This window comes from Rhinoderma darwinii, chromosome 1 (genome assembly GCF_050947455.1).
Source record: "Rhinoderma darwinii isolate aRhiDar2 chromosome 1, aRhiDar2.hap1, whole genome shotgun sequence".
In the NCBI taxonomy this organism is placed as follows: Eukaryota; Metazoa; Chordata; class Amphibia; order Anura; family Rhinodermatidae; genus Rhinoderma; species Rhinoderma darwinii.
Window position 1 is genome coordinate 485016470 of NC_134687.1, and position 18405 is coordinate 485034874.

Consider the following 18405-nt stretch of genomic DNA (forward strand, 5'->3'; position numbering starts at 1 on the left):
CAAACATGGCAAACATAAAATTGTATATTAGCAACATTTAAGCCTAAATGTGCTGTAGAAAAAGAGATGAACCGCACATCCTCATTGATCTAAAGCTGCTAAGCAAAATAGCCACTGGGACCACAGTAGCTTTCCTACTTTTACTGGTTGTGGTGCTGTGTGGTGGTATCGGCTGCGGTGAAGCTGTGTGTGTGTGGTGGGGCCCAGAGACAAGGCGGCATGGCCTGGCAGCAAGGGTGCTCTAACATTTTCCATGTGTTTTTCCTTGCTATAATCACATATTTGATAGCCAATGGAATGTGTTGGGGAGACGGAGCCGCACTCCTATAAGCCCAAACGCCAGACACACAGCAGTCAATCAATCAATCAATCACTGCTTAGAGGACAGGGGTAGGCAGGTAGTGAGCACTCTCCACATGAATACAGCCAAGGTGGGACTAGGAGTCTGGTGTATTTCTTAATAGTTCTGATTAGGCTGGGATTCCACAGGGCATTTTTGCTGCTTTTTGGTACCTCAGCAAAAAAAAATAAAAAAATAAAAAAAAAAATTTCATGCAGTTTTTCAATTGCGTTAGTAAACATTGTGTATTCTAGAGGTGTTTCAACATTAACCCATTCCCCATCGCCCACTGTCTTGACGGCTGGTGGTACAGATGCGGAATCTACAGTGATGTCTTTTGGCGTCGCTGTAGAAAAGGCTTATGAGCGCTGCAGTGACCTCATTCTCTAAGCAGTTCTTAGTAAAGCCTGCTGAATACAGCTGGGATGGAGGAAACTCCGACCCCAGCTGTTTAACCCTCTGAACGGCACGGTCCGTTACTGTGGCATGAACAAAAGAAGACTCCTCTCAGAGACTGAGGAAGCCATTTGCAGTCGGCCCTGGGGACCTAGAAAGAAACCCAGAGCCGTCTGTTCTGTAAGCCTGCTGTTAGGGCACTATGTGTTGCCCTACGGTTGGGTTCCCACAGTGCAGATTTGCTGCAGAGTTTGTATACGTTTTGTTTGTTTTTTGTCAAAATCAGGGACGGAACCTAAACAGAAGAAATATATAAAGAAAGGCCTTATAGGTCTGCTCTCCTGGATCCAATTCTGGTTGTGGCTAACAAAATGCAGCCAAAATTTGCAGCAAATAGCCTGTGGCAAAGTGACAGTGTAATGTATTAGAATACAGGGGTATACTAATACATCTATACTGTAAAAGCCAATGTCTGTCATCTATAGGCATCCAGACACCTGAATCGTTTGACCCTCAAATTAGGCACATAGGAATATAGTGTATCCGGGAAGGTTTACGTAAAGGTCCGGACCTTGCCGTTGTTCTGTGTTATCAGCCATTATCACAGGATCAAGAGCAGATACTAGAAAAGCGAACGCAGAAATTCGCATTTATAGTATAGATGTTTTTATCTGGCAGTAGCAGGTAGATAATCCTAGATGGGAAGGTGCAGTGGGGCGGTTGCCCATAGCAAACAATCCGATTGCTACTTTCATTTTCAAATAGGCCATGGAAAGATGAAAGCTGTAATTTCAATGGTTGCTATGGGCAACTGTCTAATTTTTATTTTCCACCAGTTTAGATAAATCATCCCCCATTGTCTCTTATGCCTTTTGAGCACAAAGTTTTCAGCCAAGTCTTGAAGGGGAACGGCAACTGCCAGTTGATTTTCCTGACTTCTGTGGGATACTTTGAACCCACTATAAAATCTCGAAAATAAAAGCAAGTCCAGTGGAGGCTTAACGCCATACTGGCCATGAGATTTTGATTTCACATTTCTAAAGTGTATTATACTTGGCTTCTACGCTAGCCACTACACCTTCAGGATCTGAACTTAGCAAACTAAACTCAACTAACCGTTAACTTTAAATTTCCAAAATGCCACCAAAGAAAACTCCATCAATTAGCAGGACGTCTACAATGGCCAGGTGGAAAGCTCCATCACGAGCTGCAGAGACTCCTCAGCAAACTCTTGCCCGACTGCAAGCGGATCAAATGAGTCATACTGCTGCTCAAGCTGCTGAGACTCTTCAGAAAACTCAGGCCTGGCTTTCTCAGCAACAGATCAGATAGGTGGCTCTCAGAAGCACCGAGACTCCTGCCCAAACCCAGGCCAGCAAGCGGATAGAGCACATCGTGTTGTCCAGCGTGCTAATGAGTGGGCTTCCATGCATGATGCTGCTTCCAATTAGGATCCAACCATAGTCTATGACCAACATAGATTGGTTGCGATTGGAAAAATGGAAATTCCATGCACTTTCTGTGGTGACTTAAAAAGTTTCCCAAGGAGGTACCAAGTATGTGCTGCTCTGGAGGCAAGGTACAGATACCAAACTTGCCAACTCTTCCGGAGCCACTGAAGAGAATTTCTTAGCAAAATCCAAAGTTATAACAACTGCTTTTACATGAGTTCATTCGGAGCAAATGAAGTCAGAGAAAGTGGTTTCATGTCCTATCACATTTCATTGGATCTCTTTTGCCAGTAGAGAATCGAGAACATGCATTCCTGCAGATCTACTTCATGCGTGATGATCAGGTAGACGCTAATGCCCGCTATGGAAATTTCCCAGCTTCCAAAAAGGACACAATACTTAAAATTACAGGAGATGCTACATCAGCATAATCCTCATGCCAATCCGTTTAAGGCTTCCCTTACATCTGCGCCAGGGTCCCGTTCCGACGTTCTGTCTGAGTTTTTTCATCGGAACGGGACCCTGACTGACACAAATTTCCATCACCCTTGAGTTCAATGGTGACGGATCCGGCCCCAATGGTTTCCGTTTGTCTCAGTTTTGCAAGGGCTCCATCATTTTGACGGAATCAATAGCGTAGTTGATCACGCTATTGATTCCATCAAAACTACAGAACCCTTGCACAACTGAGACAAATGGAAACCATTGGGGCCGGGTCCGTCACCATTGAAATTAATGGGGATGGTGAAACGGAAACCTTTTGTTTCCGTTTGTGTCAGTCAATCAGGGTCACGTTCCGATGGAAAGCTCAGACGGAACAGGACCCTGGTGCAGATGTGAACGAAGCCTTAAAGAGGCTCTGTCACCACATTATAAGTGCCCTATCTCCTATATAAGGAGATCGGCGCTGTAATGTAGGTGACAGTAATGGTTATTTCGAAAAACGATTTTAAACCACTTTATGAGCGATTTTTAGCTTTATGCTAATGAGTTTCTTAATCCCCAAGTGGGCGTGTTTTACTTTAGACCAAGTGGGCGTTGTACAGAGGAGTGTATGACGCTGACCAATCAGCATCATGCACTCCTCTCCATTCATTTACACTGCACTAGCGATATAGCTATATCGCTATGTGCAGATACATAAACACTAACATTACTGCAGTGTCCTGATAATGAATATACATAACTACCAGCCTGGACGTGATGTTTATTCAGAATCCTGACACTTCTGAATCTTTTCTGTGAGATTCCAGCAAGGCAAGCGTAATCGCGCGAGATTACGATGTAACCTGTCATTCCAAACGAGATTACGCTCCAACCATTAATGAAGTCGCTATTATTTCTCGCATGGACAATTTTATGTTGCGTGCTCCAGAGTTGGATCAGGTAAAAACCTTTGTGTATGCACTTGACAATTAACCCCTTAGTGACCAGCCTATTTTAGGCCTTAACCCCTTCCCACTATTGGGCGCAACAGTACGTCCAGATTCAAAGTGAGTTCCCGCACAAGGGTGTACAGTCACGCCCTGTAGATAAAGCTGGCACAGGAGCTGTGCGCGCTTCATCTTCAGCGGCTGTCAGCTGTCATACACAGCTGACATCCCGTTGCAACGGAGGCGATGGTAGTTACCGCCGATCGCCGCCGTTTAACCCCTTCAATGCGGCTGTCAATAGCGTCCGCCGCATTGAAGTGGTTGACAGAGGGAGGGGGCTCCCTCTGTACCCCCCGCCATGGATGGCGATGGTTGCTATGGCAACCAGGAAGCCGTTGCTAGGCTTCCTGGTTGCCCAGGTAGCCGTTGCTAGGCTTCCTGGTTGCCCAGGTACGGAAGCCTATTAGGTCCTGCCCGAGGCAGTACGTGAAGTCGTGAAGTTTTGGAGGCTGCCAGGAGGCATCCCATAAGCAAAAGACATTACTTTCAAAAAACATGCCCACTTATGGAAAACATATGTTGATGATGTCTTTTGCTTATGGGATGGCCCTCCTGACAGCCTCAAACTTCACGACTTTTCTTAATGTCTGGCCCGAATTGCAATTCACTCTCAGCCAAAACATGTCAGAAATACGCTTCCTAGACACATTAGTTAAAAAGGACGAATATGGCAAACTTCGCACAGACCTATATTCCAAGGAGACTGACAAAAATGGCCTACTCCACCTGCCATCCATTGACTACGAAAAACGCTTTACCGAGATCTCAATAGACACGGGTCTCTCGCATTGTTGATAATCCCTCTCTACGCAATCATAGAATTGAGACCATGACGGCCAAATTCCTTGAAAGAGGCTACCCTGAAAAGGTTTTACAGACAGCACAATTACCGAACACCCCACGACCAAGGGAGAAACCTAAACGCATTCCTTTTATACATGTATACCACCGGCCCGCATACAGAATTCACCACATCATTAGGAAACATTGGCCCTTACTCAGGGAAGCATACCCCTCATTGAAGAATTCAAATCCCCTTTCTTACAATGCTCTAAAAAACCTTCGAGATAAAATTGTTAGAGCGGACGTCGGCTCATCTAAGAGACCATCTAGACAAACATTTCTCAAGACACCCAAAATGGGAACCTTTCCTTGCAGATCATGTCTACGATGCTCACACATTATCAGGGGATACAAAATTCACCATGCTCTCTGGCCAAGGCATCCCAGTGCATGACTACTTCACTTGTAACACCAACTACGTCATCTACATGATCAAATGTCCCTGTGGCCTAGCATATGTAGGGGAAACCACCCAAAGTATCAAAGATAGGATTAGCCAACACAAGACAAATATACGCTGTGGGAAAACGCTACTACCCATATCTGCACACTTTTCAAAATGTCAACATAACATTTCACAACTGCTGTTTCAAGTGATTGAACACGTTCCAGCACCTAGAAGAGGAGGTGATAGAATCAAACACCTTAAAACGTGGGGAAGCGTTCTGGATACATAAACTCCAGACTCTGGAACCTACAGGTCTTAACAGGGAATATGAACTTAGTAGTTTCCTTTAAGTACATCCACTAGATAATGTCTATTCTCATTTGCCATCTAATTTCTGTCTTATAACAGCAATTTTGACTACATTCCTTTACTGACACTATGTAAATTTAACATATCATGAACTAATAGATATTCTTTTCCTATCATAGACTCGCTGAGCCTCTCTGTACCGCGAGGACTGCTTTTCTGATTATCTGACCTATACGCAACCTACACTGTATCCTTTGAATAGTAGGGCATACCAGAGTAAGTTCTACCCCCCCCCCCCCAACACACACACACTATTCATCAGAGTTACGTCCCCCCTATTGATTATCTTATTTATTTATTTTTCCTATTTCTTAGTATCCTATTCATGCCATTCCTACTATTTATCCCATTCTTATAACTTTACATTGTATATTCCCCTAATAGTAAGGTTACCAATATCATCTTTCTCTGCATCGCCGTTTCTTCACCTGAATGGCGATGCCTTAGATTGCATTTCCCATCTCCCTGACAACGTCGCCTCTGTGCGTCCCCTTGCATCACTACAGTGGAACGCACGGCCATCTTGCCGCGCTCTCCATTGCGCATGCGCCGACGCCCACTATGACGTCAACATACGCCGGAGCGACCAATGTCTCTGCTTTCCCCAAGATATAAAGCAGGCCTCCAACAGGGATTACTAGAGCGGCATTATAGATCCAGCGCCAGCCATATCATTAAACCAGTCCCAAGCACGACTCAAGGAAAATAAATACATAAAAGATAACTGATAACATACCTAAGTATTTTGTTCCCATGCTCACGCCTATTCAGCCTTGTGCCCCGTTGCTGACCCTATATCTCACAAACGTGTATCTGCTGCTTTGAGAGATTCTCTGTGATACCTTATATCAAAATTGTACACCTGCTTCCTCAACTGCTACTTAGATACCATCTAGACATGGGCCTCATCACCCATCGTATGTAACTTTACTGTGTGTTAGGCCCCATGCACACGACCGTGCCCGCAATCACGACCCGCGATTGCGGGCACGGCCGGCCACTGACTGACAGCCGCATTTTCGGGCCGTGCTCCCATACAAAGTATGGGAGCACTGCCCGCAAAATGCAAAAGAACGGACATGTTCCATAATTCCCGGAACATTTCCACGGCACTTACACCCTTCCGTAGTGCTACGGAAAGGTGTCAGTGTTCAATGAAAGTGAATGGCTCCGTTTCTGCGGACCGCAATTGCGGTCCGCAAAAACGGAGGTTTTTTGCTGTCGTGTGCATGGGGCCTAATTCCTTGATATATTGATACGCTGTGCCATCTTATTTTAGATAGGTCCACCTGTTTCCTCAAACTGCTACGTATAGACGGTCCGGATGTATGCCATTAACTGCAGTCGGAAGACACATATTATATGTACAGATGTATTTATACATACAAAACATTTTTCTACAGGGTTACCTCCCAGCTACTTGATGCTCTACACTCTCATGATGCTAGACACTGTTCCTTTTTTTATATTACCCAATGTTGTAAACATCTTTTTTGTATATATTTTCTACGATGCATTTCACTGTAAATCTGAATATTATACATCCTGTATTTGCTTATGGAATCTCTATATTATACTAAATCACCTGTATATGTTTCTTTAGTGCCCGACGAATGGCTCCCGACCGAAACGTTGCACATGTAGCCACTGGCATTACGAAAAAAAAGTCAAAATAAATTCACTTTACCTTTCCAAGGGTGTGCCGAATACAATTCTTTCTATGGCTTTACATAAACCAACGCGGATAAAAAAAAAAAAACATAGCAAAAACGTCCTGTGAAACCCCAGCCTTAGCCAAACAGAACAATATTTTTGTGTGTGCGCCATTTAGGCTAATAGGAGAGCAGAGCTGTCCTCACACTATGCTGTCCTATGTGAGGGAAGTAAAGTCTGATTACAGATCCGCTTTAATGAATTTGTGTCAATCTTCTATATTTGATTGTCAAAACTAAAAGCGCAAACCCAACACAACTTTTCACAATATATTCACCTGTCCTTTGAATCCCAGTTAAAAAGAACAGTCAGGTCCCTGTTGTCTCGAAGTTCTTTCCATGGTATGTCATCCTCATCTGGGTTCAGACTCATGGACTTTATATTTTCTTCTAGGCTAGTGGAACTGAAAGAATGATGGTCAGCAACTAAGCAGTAATTTATTGAACGACTGATATAAAACGAACACATAATACCAACTTCAAAATAAAAGGAGGGAAGGAAAGTAAAAAAAAATAATTCTGTTCCATATATTTGAATGGGGTTGTTTTTTGCAGCAGGTGCATGGATTTTTACAAACCCAATTCAGATATATAGAACAGTAGCAAAAATTTCTGCAAAAAAATCTGACACGTGTGCACGTACTGTTAAAACGTACCAACTATGAAGTTGTTCAAATATAATATAATGTACAATATATAAAATATAGTAGGACTTCTAAAGTAAGGCATCTTAGACACCCTAATTATATTAAACAATTTTGGCACCTACTGAACTCCAACTTCTGATAGGGGGTGGACAGCAAAATTTAAAAAAATGCTCCCCAGCATTTTTCATACAATATGCACACTTTATTTCGGCACCCTCAATCAAGACTGTGGTTATTGAATACACCAGGCCAGTCATTACGTTGGGGTTATTAGGAAAGCTAATAAAAATTCCCCTTATTCAAAGAGGTTTGTCTTTGTGGAACATCCTGTTTCATGGTTCGCTGCAAACAGTTAAAAGGGTTTTGGTTGTTTTTGTATCTTTTTTGTTCGTAGTCATACTTTCTAGCCGTATGACAGAGAAAACACTATTACGTTAAATAGAAATCCTTACATGTTAGCGTCAAGTAAGAGGTCCAGTAACATTCGTTCTGTGCGAACTTGTGCAAAATGAAGTGAATTGTTCAACCGGTTTCTAAATGCAATGAATTCTGGGATTTTTTCAAAGGCTCCATATTTGTAGGCTTGTATAATATATTCTGAGGTCTGATACAAAAACAAAAGAAAATTCATGGTTCAGAAATGTGAGCAATAGAAATTCTGTTTATAATACAGTGCAATAATATTGCAACCCATTGACACCTGATGATCCTTGCGGGGCAGGGGGGGCTGAGCGGACAGAGTGAGCCTCCTCCTCTGCTAACCACTTAGATGCCTCGGTCCGCATTCACCACACCATTTAAGTGGTTGATCGACCAGGATCGGAGTTCTCTCTCTCAGGTCCCAGCAGTTAGAGCGAGGTGTCGGTAATTTAAAATACAGCCGACACCAGCAAGTCAGCCCTTGAAGCTCCTGTGCCCGAGCCATTACTATGACATACATTTAAAGTCATATTGCAGGAACTGTATATTTCCCATGGTGTTAATCTAAGTCACAATGCAGAAGGGGTTGAAGAAAAAATTGCACTTTTGTACTCTCTGTAATACCCTTTCTCGCTGAATTCATTAGGAGACATAGCACCAAGGGTATAAGCCCTTGCCACTAGGAGGCAGACATCAGGTAAGAAAAAAGTCGGGTCAAGTGAAGATTATGTCCCCCTAGGACAAACTTCACTTGACACAAATGAAGTAGATGTTCCCTGACAATATTTATTTTATGACTAAAACAAGACTCGTCAACTTGAACATAATGACCGGGTGCACAGAGCAAAACGGATAGTAAGAAAATAGACACCACATACTTCACGATAAAGTTAAAACCGTCAACTACGGTGCATTCGGATATTCCAGTCAATTGTGCAGATTATGTCCCTCTGCGTTCAAATATTCTAGTCAGTTGTGAAGATTGTCCCCTACGTCCGGATATTCCAGTCAATTGTGCAGATTATGTCCCTCTGCGTTCGGATATTCTAGTCAGTTGTGAAAATTGTCCCCTAAGTTCTGATATTCCAGTCAGTTCTACAGCTTGTTTTTCAGAGGTTTCCAAATACCAGAGGTAAGTACTGTAATGTGTAGCCACTTTTTCAGAGAGATGTGCGACTTTTCAAAGAAAGAGTCCTTTCTGATGGATACCCATGATGACGCACCGTTCTTGTAAATACACTTCCAAGAATATCCATCAGAACATTGGGGACGAGCGATCCAACGCAGAGGTTGATGGCAGTTTTCTCAGTCCAGATTTTTTGCAAGTAAATAGTGCAGTCTCATGAATTCGAGGGCATCGGTTTTATTCTTCCAAGCTATTATAGGCTGGAGTGTCTTCTCAAAGAATTGTCGAACCATTTTAATTTAAGGGCAACGAAAAATAGCAATTAACGGGGGAGATTTATGAAGCTGCCTTATAGTAAGGATGTCCTTTGTTGACCATAGCAACCAATCAGGGCTCAGCTTTCATTTCATTTTACCCGAGCTCAATAGATGGAAGCTGTGGGGTTACTATGGGCAAAGAAGAACAATCTGACTATAAGACAGCTTGATAAATCTCCCCCAATGTCACGGAGGAAGCAGGGGGACATAATCCTTACTTGATCCGAAAAGTCTTACCCTTTCCACATACAGTAGGTAAATCAGTTTGTACAGAAGAAGTAGGAGTAAACAAACACGTCCACGGTCCCTGGAGAAAACTAACCAAACAGCCAATACACCGAGGAACAAACAAAAGAGGGTGGGATCAGTGGCCCCAATTATTTTAAAGAGAAGGACTTTACGATGAGTACAAAAATTTTAATATTATGGTTAATATCATGAGGGCACACAGCACAATGGGACGTCCTAAAATAGCCCTAGAGGGTGGGGAGAAAAAGGAAAAAAACGCAGCCAAGCGACCTGCCTAACGCACAGCTGCCTGCAGCACTTTGCGACCCATTCTGGAATCGGGAGGCCAAGGAACGAATCTGGTAAAATTGTGTGAAGGTGTGCTCCAAAGTCCAGGTACCAGGTAGAATGGACAGTAACCCGACAGGGAGAAACTTTACCCTTGGACAGATAGCTAGGAGCTGGTGTAGAATTACACCAGCTTCTAGCGTAATTATAGTAAATGTGTCGAGCCGTGGGTGGCCACGCCACCTCCACCTAAACCAAACCCAATTTTTCATAAAGCGAGAGCAGTTGAAACTTCTTAAAAGTCCTAATTTTTACAACTTTTGGGACGTTTGCGCCATTTCTACCTCAGAAAACAGGGGCAGAAGTGTTAACTTACCCTAAGCCCTTATTCACACGACAGGGTTTCCCGGCCGGGTGACGGCCGTTCATAAAACGGCTACAGTAGGAACAATAGACCCCTAATGGGGCTATTCACACTACCGATTTCTTGAAGGCCCGGGAAGCCTGGCCATCAAAAAATTGTGCCTGGCCATCAAAAAATTGTACATGCCCTATTTCCGGCCGTTTACTCGGCCGCCCGGCATGTATCCCGAGTGATGGCCGTTTCTTCGGTCGCTCGCCCTCCTCCTCCTAGTGCAGAGTGCATGTGAGGAAGAGGAGGCCGTCACTGACTTCTCCTGGAGAGGAATCCCCAGCCACATGGTCGAGAGGAACTTCCGTTTTATATATATATATATATATATATATATATATATATATATATATATATAAAATAAAAAAACGAAGTTTTTATCGACCCGGTCGTGTGAATAAGCCCTTAATGTTTGCTAAAAAAGGATGGACAGATCAGAGACATGATTCTTGAGAGGATAAGAAAAGTCCCTATTCAAAGATCTCACTTCAAGGACGATAGGATATTAGATGTGGAAAATACCATGTGATGGAGACTGCGCTGTTCAGACCAGCAGAAATAAGCATTCCACGTATAGAGGTAGACCTTAGCCGATTGAGGTTTCCTAACCTTAAAGGTGTTATGTGGGGACAAAAAATTAGCAGCAGTGTACTCAGCGCAGTATGCGAGTACACTCGTCAATATACATTTCGGTCCATCACGCGGGTCCTGAGATCTTCATAGCCATGGACAGGAAGTGTAGTTGCACAGCCCTCCTTGGTGATGATATGACTCTTCGTCAGGTAACCGACCTTGCTGAACTCCATGTACAAGCAGCACAGCGAGTACATAGAGTACAGCAGGGCCAGTCATATGACATCAAGGAAGGCTGTACATCTAGACTTCTGTTCCAGCGGCAGCGCTATAGCATTCTATAAAAAAAAAAAACAACTCAGAATCAGGAGGGGGAGGTTGTGGGGACCAGAACTTATATTAGCAAGTGTACTCACATACTGCAGCGAGTAATTCTCAATGGGCGGAGCTAGCAGGTAGCCTCTGACGCTGACCTATTAGCGTGAGGCGGTTTACTCCAGACACTCCTAGGCCAGCATCATGGCATGAATCTCACGTGAGGACGCTGGCCTAGGAGTCTAACAACTTTGTAAGAGCTAGTGACAGGTCTTCCTTAAACATTGTTTGGATAACTGGTTCAGAGACCACAAAGCTCTCAAAACCTAGGCTTCAACAGCCACGACGTTAAACGCTGTTGAAGCCGAGGTAAAGTGGGCTGAAATAGCGGACCTTGGGAAAGGAGTTCGGGTCGAGGTGGAAAATGCCAAAGGTACGTCCACGACTAGGTTGACCAGTTCGGCATAGCAGTCCCGGAGAGGAAATCCGGCACCTCCCCTCTTGAGCACTCTCGGCAACAGTGGAAGGGAAGAAAAGCGGTATTAAGAAAGCAACCACCACTCTCTAGGATCTAGACTTTTCAAATGTCCACTCCCAGTACGTGGACCGCAGACAGCGCTAGCACATGACACTGCGCCCAAAGGAGGATCCAAAAGGATTCCAACCGTGCCGCCCAGCTCCTGGTATTGCCTTGGTGGTTCATATAGACTACTGCCGTGGAGTTGTCAGTCTGAATTCTGACCGGGCAACATTATAGAGGAGGAGTCTAAAAAGGGAGAGGTCCAGGAAGATTGCCCTTAATTCCTAAAGACTAAGCTAGTCTAGAAAGGAAAGTGTGTTTGCATAGGTTTTCAACAGCCAGCGATCTGTCAGGATGTTTTCATTCTTTGGATAGAATCGGTTAACCCTCTATGGTTTGGGAAAAAGCCTTTGGCGCCAGATGGGTGCCACTTCCACTTTACATTTGGTGTCCCAGACAGCACTTATCAGACACTGCATGGCAGCTGTCAACTGTGATCCCTGATTAAAAGCCAAAACCAGAAGAAGAAAAAAAAAAAAAAAGAGGCTGATGCGGTCTGGAGGGAGATTCTCCATTATTGCCCCTAAAAGGGGACGCTTGGAAATAACCTGTAAAGGAGTAGGACTTGTCCTTGACACTTCTCTGCGTCTTGTATGACCTACTACGAGTGGCGAACTGCACTTTATCCAAGGGAGAGGATGGGGGGGGGGGCCATTCATTTCGGCCGCTATTTGTAAAGACAAATGCTTCTAAGACTCGACCATTGTTTGGGAGAGTCTGGAAATGTCTCCTAAGCCCCGAGCAAAGGAATTCTCTCAATCAGGTGAGTCACATCCTGGATTGCAGACGCTGTCGGCAGAATATAGTAGGCTGGCCACATGCAAACTTATGTATAATACGTAGCCATGCTCACTTGTACCAGCTGTCTGGTCGAATTCTCCCCAGATGAAGACGTCAAAATGGAGAGGGGAACAGACAACTAAAAGTATCAGAGGTAAAAGTGACCCCTGGTGAAGTTGCATCTAATAAAAGAAATAAAATAAGGGACCCCTAAAAAAAAAATAAAAAAAAAAAATTACAGAAAACAGACAAGGCCTATTCCCGTGGTGCCGTGTTCCCCAGAAGCATTACATAAAGCCCATACACCTTGCATGTTAAAAGATGTGTAGGAAAATATTAAAGTTAAAGATTTAAAGCCTGCATCATCTCTGCTTTAGTGGCCTCATGAAAACACTATCATGTGCACTAGAATGTAAGCCAGTGATCAGGTCTCATCTTCAACCAAATTACTGACCCCATCCTAAATTCCAACTTATGTGGCCATTAATGAGGATTAGCGATTTGGACAATATCCCTATTGCAAGGTCGAACTGAGAGCACACAAAAGGAGGTGCAGGCTTGGGGGTCAGGAGAAGGAGGTACTGCAAGCTTCAGGCCCTTTATTTCAGTCAATTGTATCATGAGAGAGGAAACGTGTAGTAAATAAAACATTTCACATATCTTTAATGTCACAACGGAAGATTCAGTTCACACAACATACTTACATCTTTCTGGTTAGAATGGAAAAATCTAAGAGCTGCGTTGCATGACTGTGATGCAGCAGTGTAGTGACCCAAGGATGCTGCAAAACGAGTCAGCAGATAGCTGCAAATAAAGAACGCGTGTTAACTTTTAATCACGGAGGTGCACACCATAGCTTTCATTAGATACAATAAAACAAATTAAAAAGACATCATGATGCAAAAGTGATCTACGTAAGATTTGTGCGCCCAGGAGAGCATCTTGAATTATTTGTTTAGGTTTGAGAAGAAGTCATCATGTAATTGCCCATCTTAAAGTAGAGCAGTCATTTACAATCTCTTCTGAAAGCAGCTGAATATTTGAGAAAATGTCCTCTTCTAAAACCCTTAGCACAAACAACTATGGATGAGAGGTCCACTTTCCAGTCTAGTATTGCACGAATATATGAAAAAGAAAGGAGAAATTCTACATTGGACAACTTACCCAATTGTGTCGTGCTGTATATGTTTAGCATCAAGGCTGCTATACAGCTCCATTGCTGGCTCAAATGCACCCAGTGAACAATATATGCGAATAAGCAGAAGTTTAAACTGGGCATTTGAAGCGCTGTTACTTAAACCTTCTTCCAAAAGGGCAAGACATTGCCATACAGCCCAGTCCTCACCTGTACAGACACAATTGGAGGAGAAAAAAAAATAAATAAATAAACCTTTACTGGTTCCAAATTTAAGATAACCTGCACTTAGCATTTTGTCTGATCATGAAAACATTGTTACATTACATAAAATGCTCCCTATGGCCTGAAAATAGACAGAAAGAGGTTAGACTTGCCATCATTCCACAGATCCAGCAGCATATGTGCTCCTATTAAACAGTAGTAGTCAGAAAATTGCAACTCGGTCTTCAGACATGATGCTCCTATAGATAAATAGTAAACCAATTAGGCACGTACATATAAACAGGGCTCAGTATAGGGTTATTGCATGATAAAGCTCCCGTAAGTTATGAAATATTACCAGGGAAAAAAAAGTCACATATTATTGACATTAAAAAGCTATTAGAGGAAAGGCGTAACGAAAGGTTTTAATTTCATGTTTTTTTATATATTTAAATATTAGAAATAATTTAGGGGACCTAACAAATTAATGATATTAATACTTCCACATTTTTCCGTGGGCTGCCATTTTTATTAGCATCTGTGTGTGTCTCTTTTCATGACACATACAGGGCTAAGAAGAGTAGGGATGGTAGCAGACCCTATCCTAGTGGCGTAACTTAACTGCGCATGTTCTGCTGACTCTCGGCACCCCTGCCGATCAGTTGTTTAAAGAGGCTCTGTCACCAGATTTTGCAACCCCTATCTGCTATTGCAGCAGATAGGCGCTGCAATGTAGATTACAGTAACGTTTTTATTTTTAAAAAACGAGCATTTTTGGCCAAGTTATGACCATTTTTGTAGTTATGCAAATGAGGCTTGCAAAAGTCCAAGTGGGTGTGTTTACAGTAAAAGTACAACTAGGCGTGTATTATGTGCGTACATCGGGGCGTTTTTAATACTTTTACTAGCTGGGCGCTCTGATGAGAAGTAACATCCTCTTCTCTTCAGAACGCCCAGCTTGTGACAGTGCAGATCTGTGACGTCACTCACAGGTCCTGCATCGTGACGGCCACATCGGCAGCAGAGGCTACAGTTGATTCTGCAGCAGCATCAGCGTTTGCAGGTAAGATCGACTTACCTGCAAACGGTGATGCTGCTGCAGAATCAACTGTAGCCTCTGGTGCCGATGTGGCCGTCACGATGCAGGACCTGTGAGTGACGTCACAGATCTGCACTGTCAGAAGCTGGGCGTTCTGAAGAGAAGAGGATGTTACTTCTCTTCACAGCGCCCAGCTAGTAAAAGTATTAAAAATGCCCCGATGTACGCACATAATACACGCCCACTTGGACTTTTACTTTTAAACACACCCACTTGGACTTTTGCAAGCCTCATTTGCATAACTACAAAAATGGTCATAACTTGGCCAAAAATGCTCGTTTTTTTAAAATAAAAACGTTACTGTAATCTACATTGCAGCGCCTATCTGCTGCAATAGCAGATAGGGGTTGCAAAATCTGGTGACAGAGCCTCTTTAAAGAGGTTTGGCACTCATTTTTTTTTTCTTTTTCGTACTTGCAAGGGCAGTTACATTTATAAAATCCCGGATAATCCTTTTAATTGTCGCTGCAGAATTTACGTTGTCCATTAACGTTGGACATTATCTGCATTTGTCTATGAGTTCCAAATTAATGAATGCTCTCTCAATGGTGGATCTGAGAGAGGCCGGCTGGAGAGAGACCATGACACGCAGCTTCAGTGTTCAAACAGTCTCTGCCCACAGGGGGCGATCCATCTTTATTTATAAGAAATGAGAGTAGGTGGTAACCTTATACTTGCAAAGCATGAGCATTCTAAATATGGTAATGTCCCAAAACTCCACATATATCTTTAGCCATAAGAAATACAATGTCAGCACGTTTTCCCACGTTGCCTTTGTAACAGCTGAAATGCAAAGCCATAAACTAAACGACTTGAAATAGAATAGCCATCCCCCCATGTAGGCTCTTGTGTCAGCAGAGCTTTGAGCTCCAGTGACAACTGTCTATAGCACTTTTAGGTTCACACATACAAAGATAATTAAAATATTTTTGACATAATAAATCTCAATAACAATGGCATTATACTTACCGAAATGTAGACCGTGTCTATATCTTCCAATAACTTCTCTAATTGCATGCTGCTTCTGTGTCTTTTCCATCTTGTAGCTGAGGCCAAGCAGCCTGGAGAGCTGAACCACACAAAGATGTCTCTGCATAGCCTTGATGTCTGCTGGCAATGCAACATCGCCCTCTGCTGGGCGACTGAGAGGCAATGATCCCAGCAATCTGTTTATAACCTACATTATATGGAGGTTGTTAACAAGGTTTAGTGCCTTATACATAAAGCTTATTTATCATGCAGACTACTGCATTACCTGCCTAATCATTTTTGGGGCTCTGAAACCACATACAAATACAATCGCTATACTTTTGTAATCACTTATTACCGAGTCATAGTAAATATCTTCAGTTATTGGTCAATATGATGATGCTGCGGGCAGCATGAATTAGTGACAGGAACATGCATCTCAGGAAATTAGGTTTTTAAAAACGGTTGCCACATTTAAGACAAATAGTACCTTATACAATGCAATTTGCTATGGATGGTCTGTATAATTTATACAAGAACAGGGAAAGATAAACCAGTTGCATGGAGTGGGAAGGAAGCTACCCATCGGCACATCTCCCCAAGCCCAAAAAAATTATACACTGGGTCACAGTTAGGGCTTGTCCACACCTAACAGAACTTCTGCGCATTTTCCGTCCGGAATTAGGGGGCGAAAAATACAGCAGCAGTGGGGGAGATTTAACAAATCTCATTCACACGCTGCGTAAGATTTACAACCAGAAATTGACCTGCAGCGCGTATCTTTCATACTGCAGCATGTCCATTCCTGCTGCGGAAAGTGGACTGAATTGCTGCGTTTTTCAGGAGGAGATGTCACCAACTCCAAACATCGAGAAAAACGCAACAAAATCGGCACCATTTTCTGCAGTAAAAAAACTGCAGGAAACGGTGCGGTTTTTCCACAGCAGAATTTCTGCAGAACTCCGTTACGTGTGGACAAGCCCTTATTGTAGAAGGTAGATCTAAAAAAATAAATGCAGAATTGGTTGTTTAAAAAAAAAAAAAAAACTGCCTATGGTGCACATCCCTGTCACTAATTCAGCCTGGCCTAAACTAGGAAAACAATTATTCAACATACTCCAATAAATTGACAGTGTTTTTTGTTACTTACACTTGAGTGCTGGCTAGAAGAAAGAAGATCCACAAAAACCTTAAGATCAGTGAAACAACAAGGCTTGTCCCCGAACTTTATAAAATACTCAAACATCAGATCCTCTGGCTCTCCTAAAAAAATACAAAAAAATAAATGAATGGACTGAATGCTCAGCCCCTGATCTAAAATATCCTACCTGCAAATAGAGCAGCGTGTTGAATGTGACAGGTTCCCCCCTTTAACCTCTTCGCGCCACAGCTATTTTTCAGTTTTTTTTATTTTTATCCCCCCCCCCCCCCATTCCAAAAGCCATAACTTTATTTTTCCGTCGTCGATATAACCCTATGAGCATTTTATTATTGCAGGACGAGTTGTAGTTTTTCCTGGACCATTTAGTGTACTATATAATGTACTACGCATTGTGGGGTGGGGAAAAAAAAAAAAGTGATTCCTCCATTGTTTTATGATATAGATATATATATATATATATATATATATATACATACACACACACACACACACACACACACACACACACACACACACTAGGAGTATGAGGAAAAGATGTGATCTGATTTAATATTTAACTTTTATTGATATGCATTAATATGTGAAAAATTGATGAAAATAAAATAAAAAATCCGTTGGTGCAAAAGGTATGTGTGAGTGACCCCCAAACTCACATACCTGAGGCCATGTAATTGTTGATGAATTATGATATCAAAAGTGTTCAGACAAAAACCACATGTAATGGTATGCTTGCAAAATGGCAAGCATATGGTCTCAAATTGCGTGGATGCAAAAATGAGAACAATGGTAGCTTGTAGCACTACAAAACGGCTCCACAGCGGTGAAGTCTGAACATGAGCCTACACACTGCGCCCTTACGTTAAATCCCCTGTGTACCAGGGCTAAAGCACCAACCACAGCCAAGTTCGTATTGCAGTGATGTGCTGAAGAGCATGGGTGTTGATACATTAGTATCGTGGCTGTGTAATATTTATATAAACTGTAAGTCAATTGCAATATGGTAGGAATTGTAAGGGCCGATGGTGGTACACCTGCAGAGTGTGATCGTGCAGTGGATCAGAGCGATTGTACCACCGCACGGCCGTGCATGACTGCCGTAGGTGATCTAACAGTCAGCGAACAGCTGCAGTCTCACGCCGCCGCTTCTGTGTATCAGAGCAGCAGCGAGGGGAACAGCAGTTAGACTCTGCTGTGCCCGCGTCCAGCTGTCAAAGAGGA

The 18405-nt window shown here is 42.9% G+C and overlaps 1 protein-coding gene across 2 annotated transcripts in view; it reads right to left on the reverse strand.

Annotated features, from left to right (window-relative positions):
• Positions 1–18405, reverse strand: part of NAA25 (N-alpha-acetyltransferase 25, NatB auxiliary subunit) — a 143315-nt gene that overhangs the window by 23125 nt on the left and 101785 nt on the right. For both annotated transcript variants that reach the window (XM_075834981.1, XM_075834972.1), the window contains exons 11-17: positions 17176–17288; positions 16026–16233; positions 14131–14217; positions 13783–13963; positions 13323–13422; positions 8032–8183; positions 7211–7336 (exon numbers count right to left, since the gene is read on the reverse strand). In XM_075834981.1, the coding sequence (XP_075691096.1) occupies positions 7211–7336; positions 8032–8183; positions 13323–13422; positions 13783–13963; positions 14131–14217; positions 16026–16233; positions 17176–17288 (967 nt within the window). The remainder of the gene's footprint in view (positions 1–7210; positions 7337–8031; positions 8184–13322; positions 13423–13782; positions 13964–14130; positions 14218–16025; positions 16234–17175; positions 17289–18405) is intronic.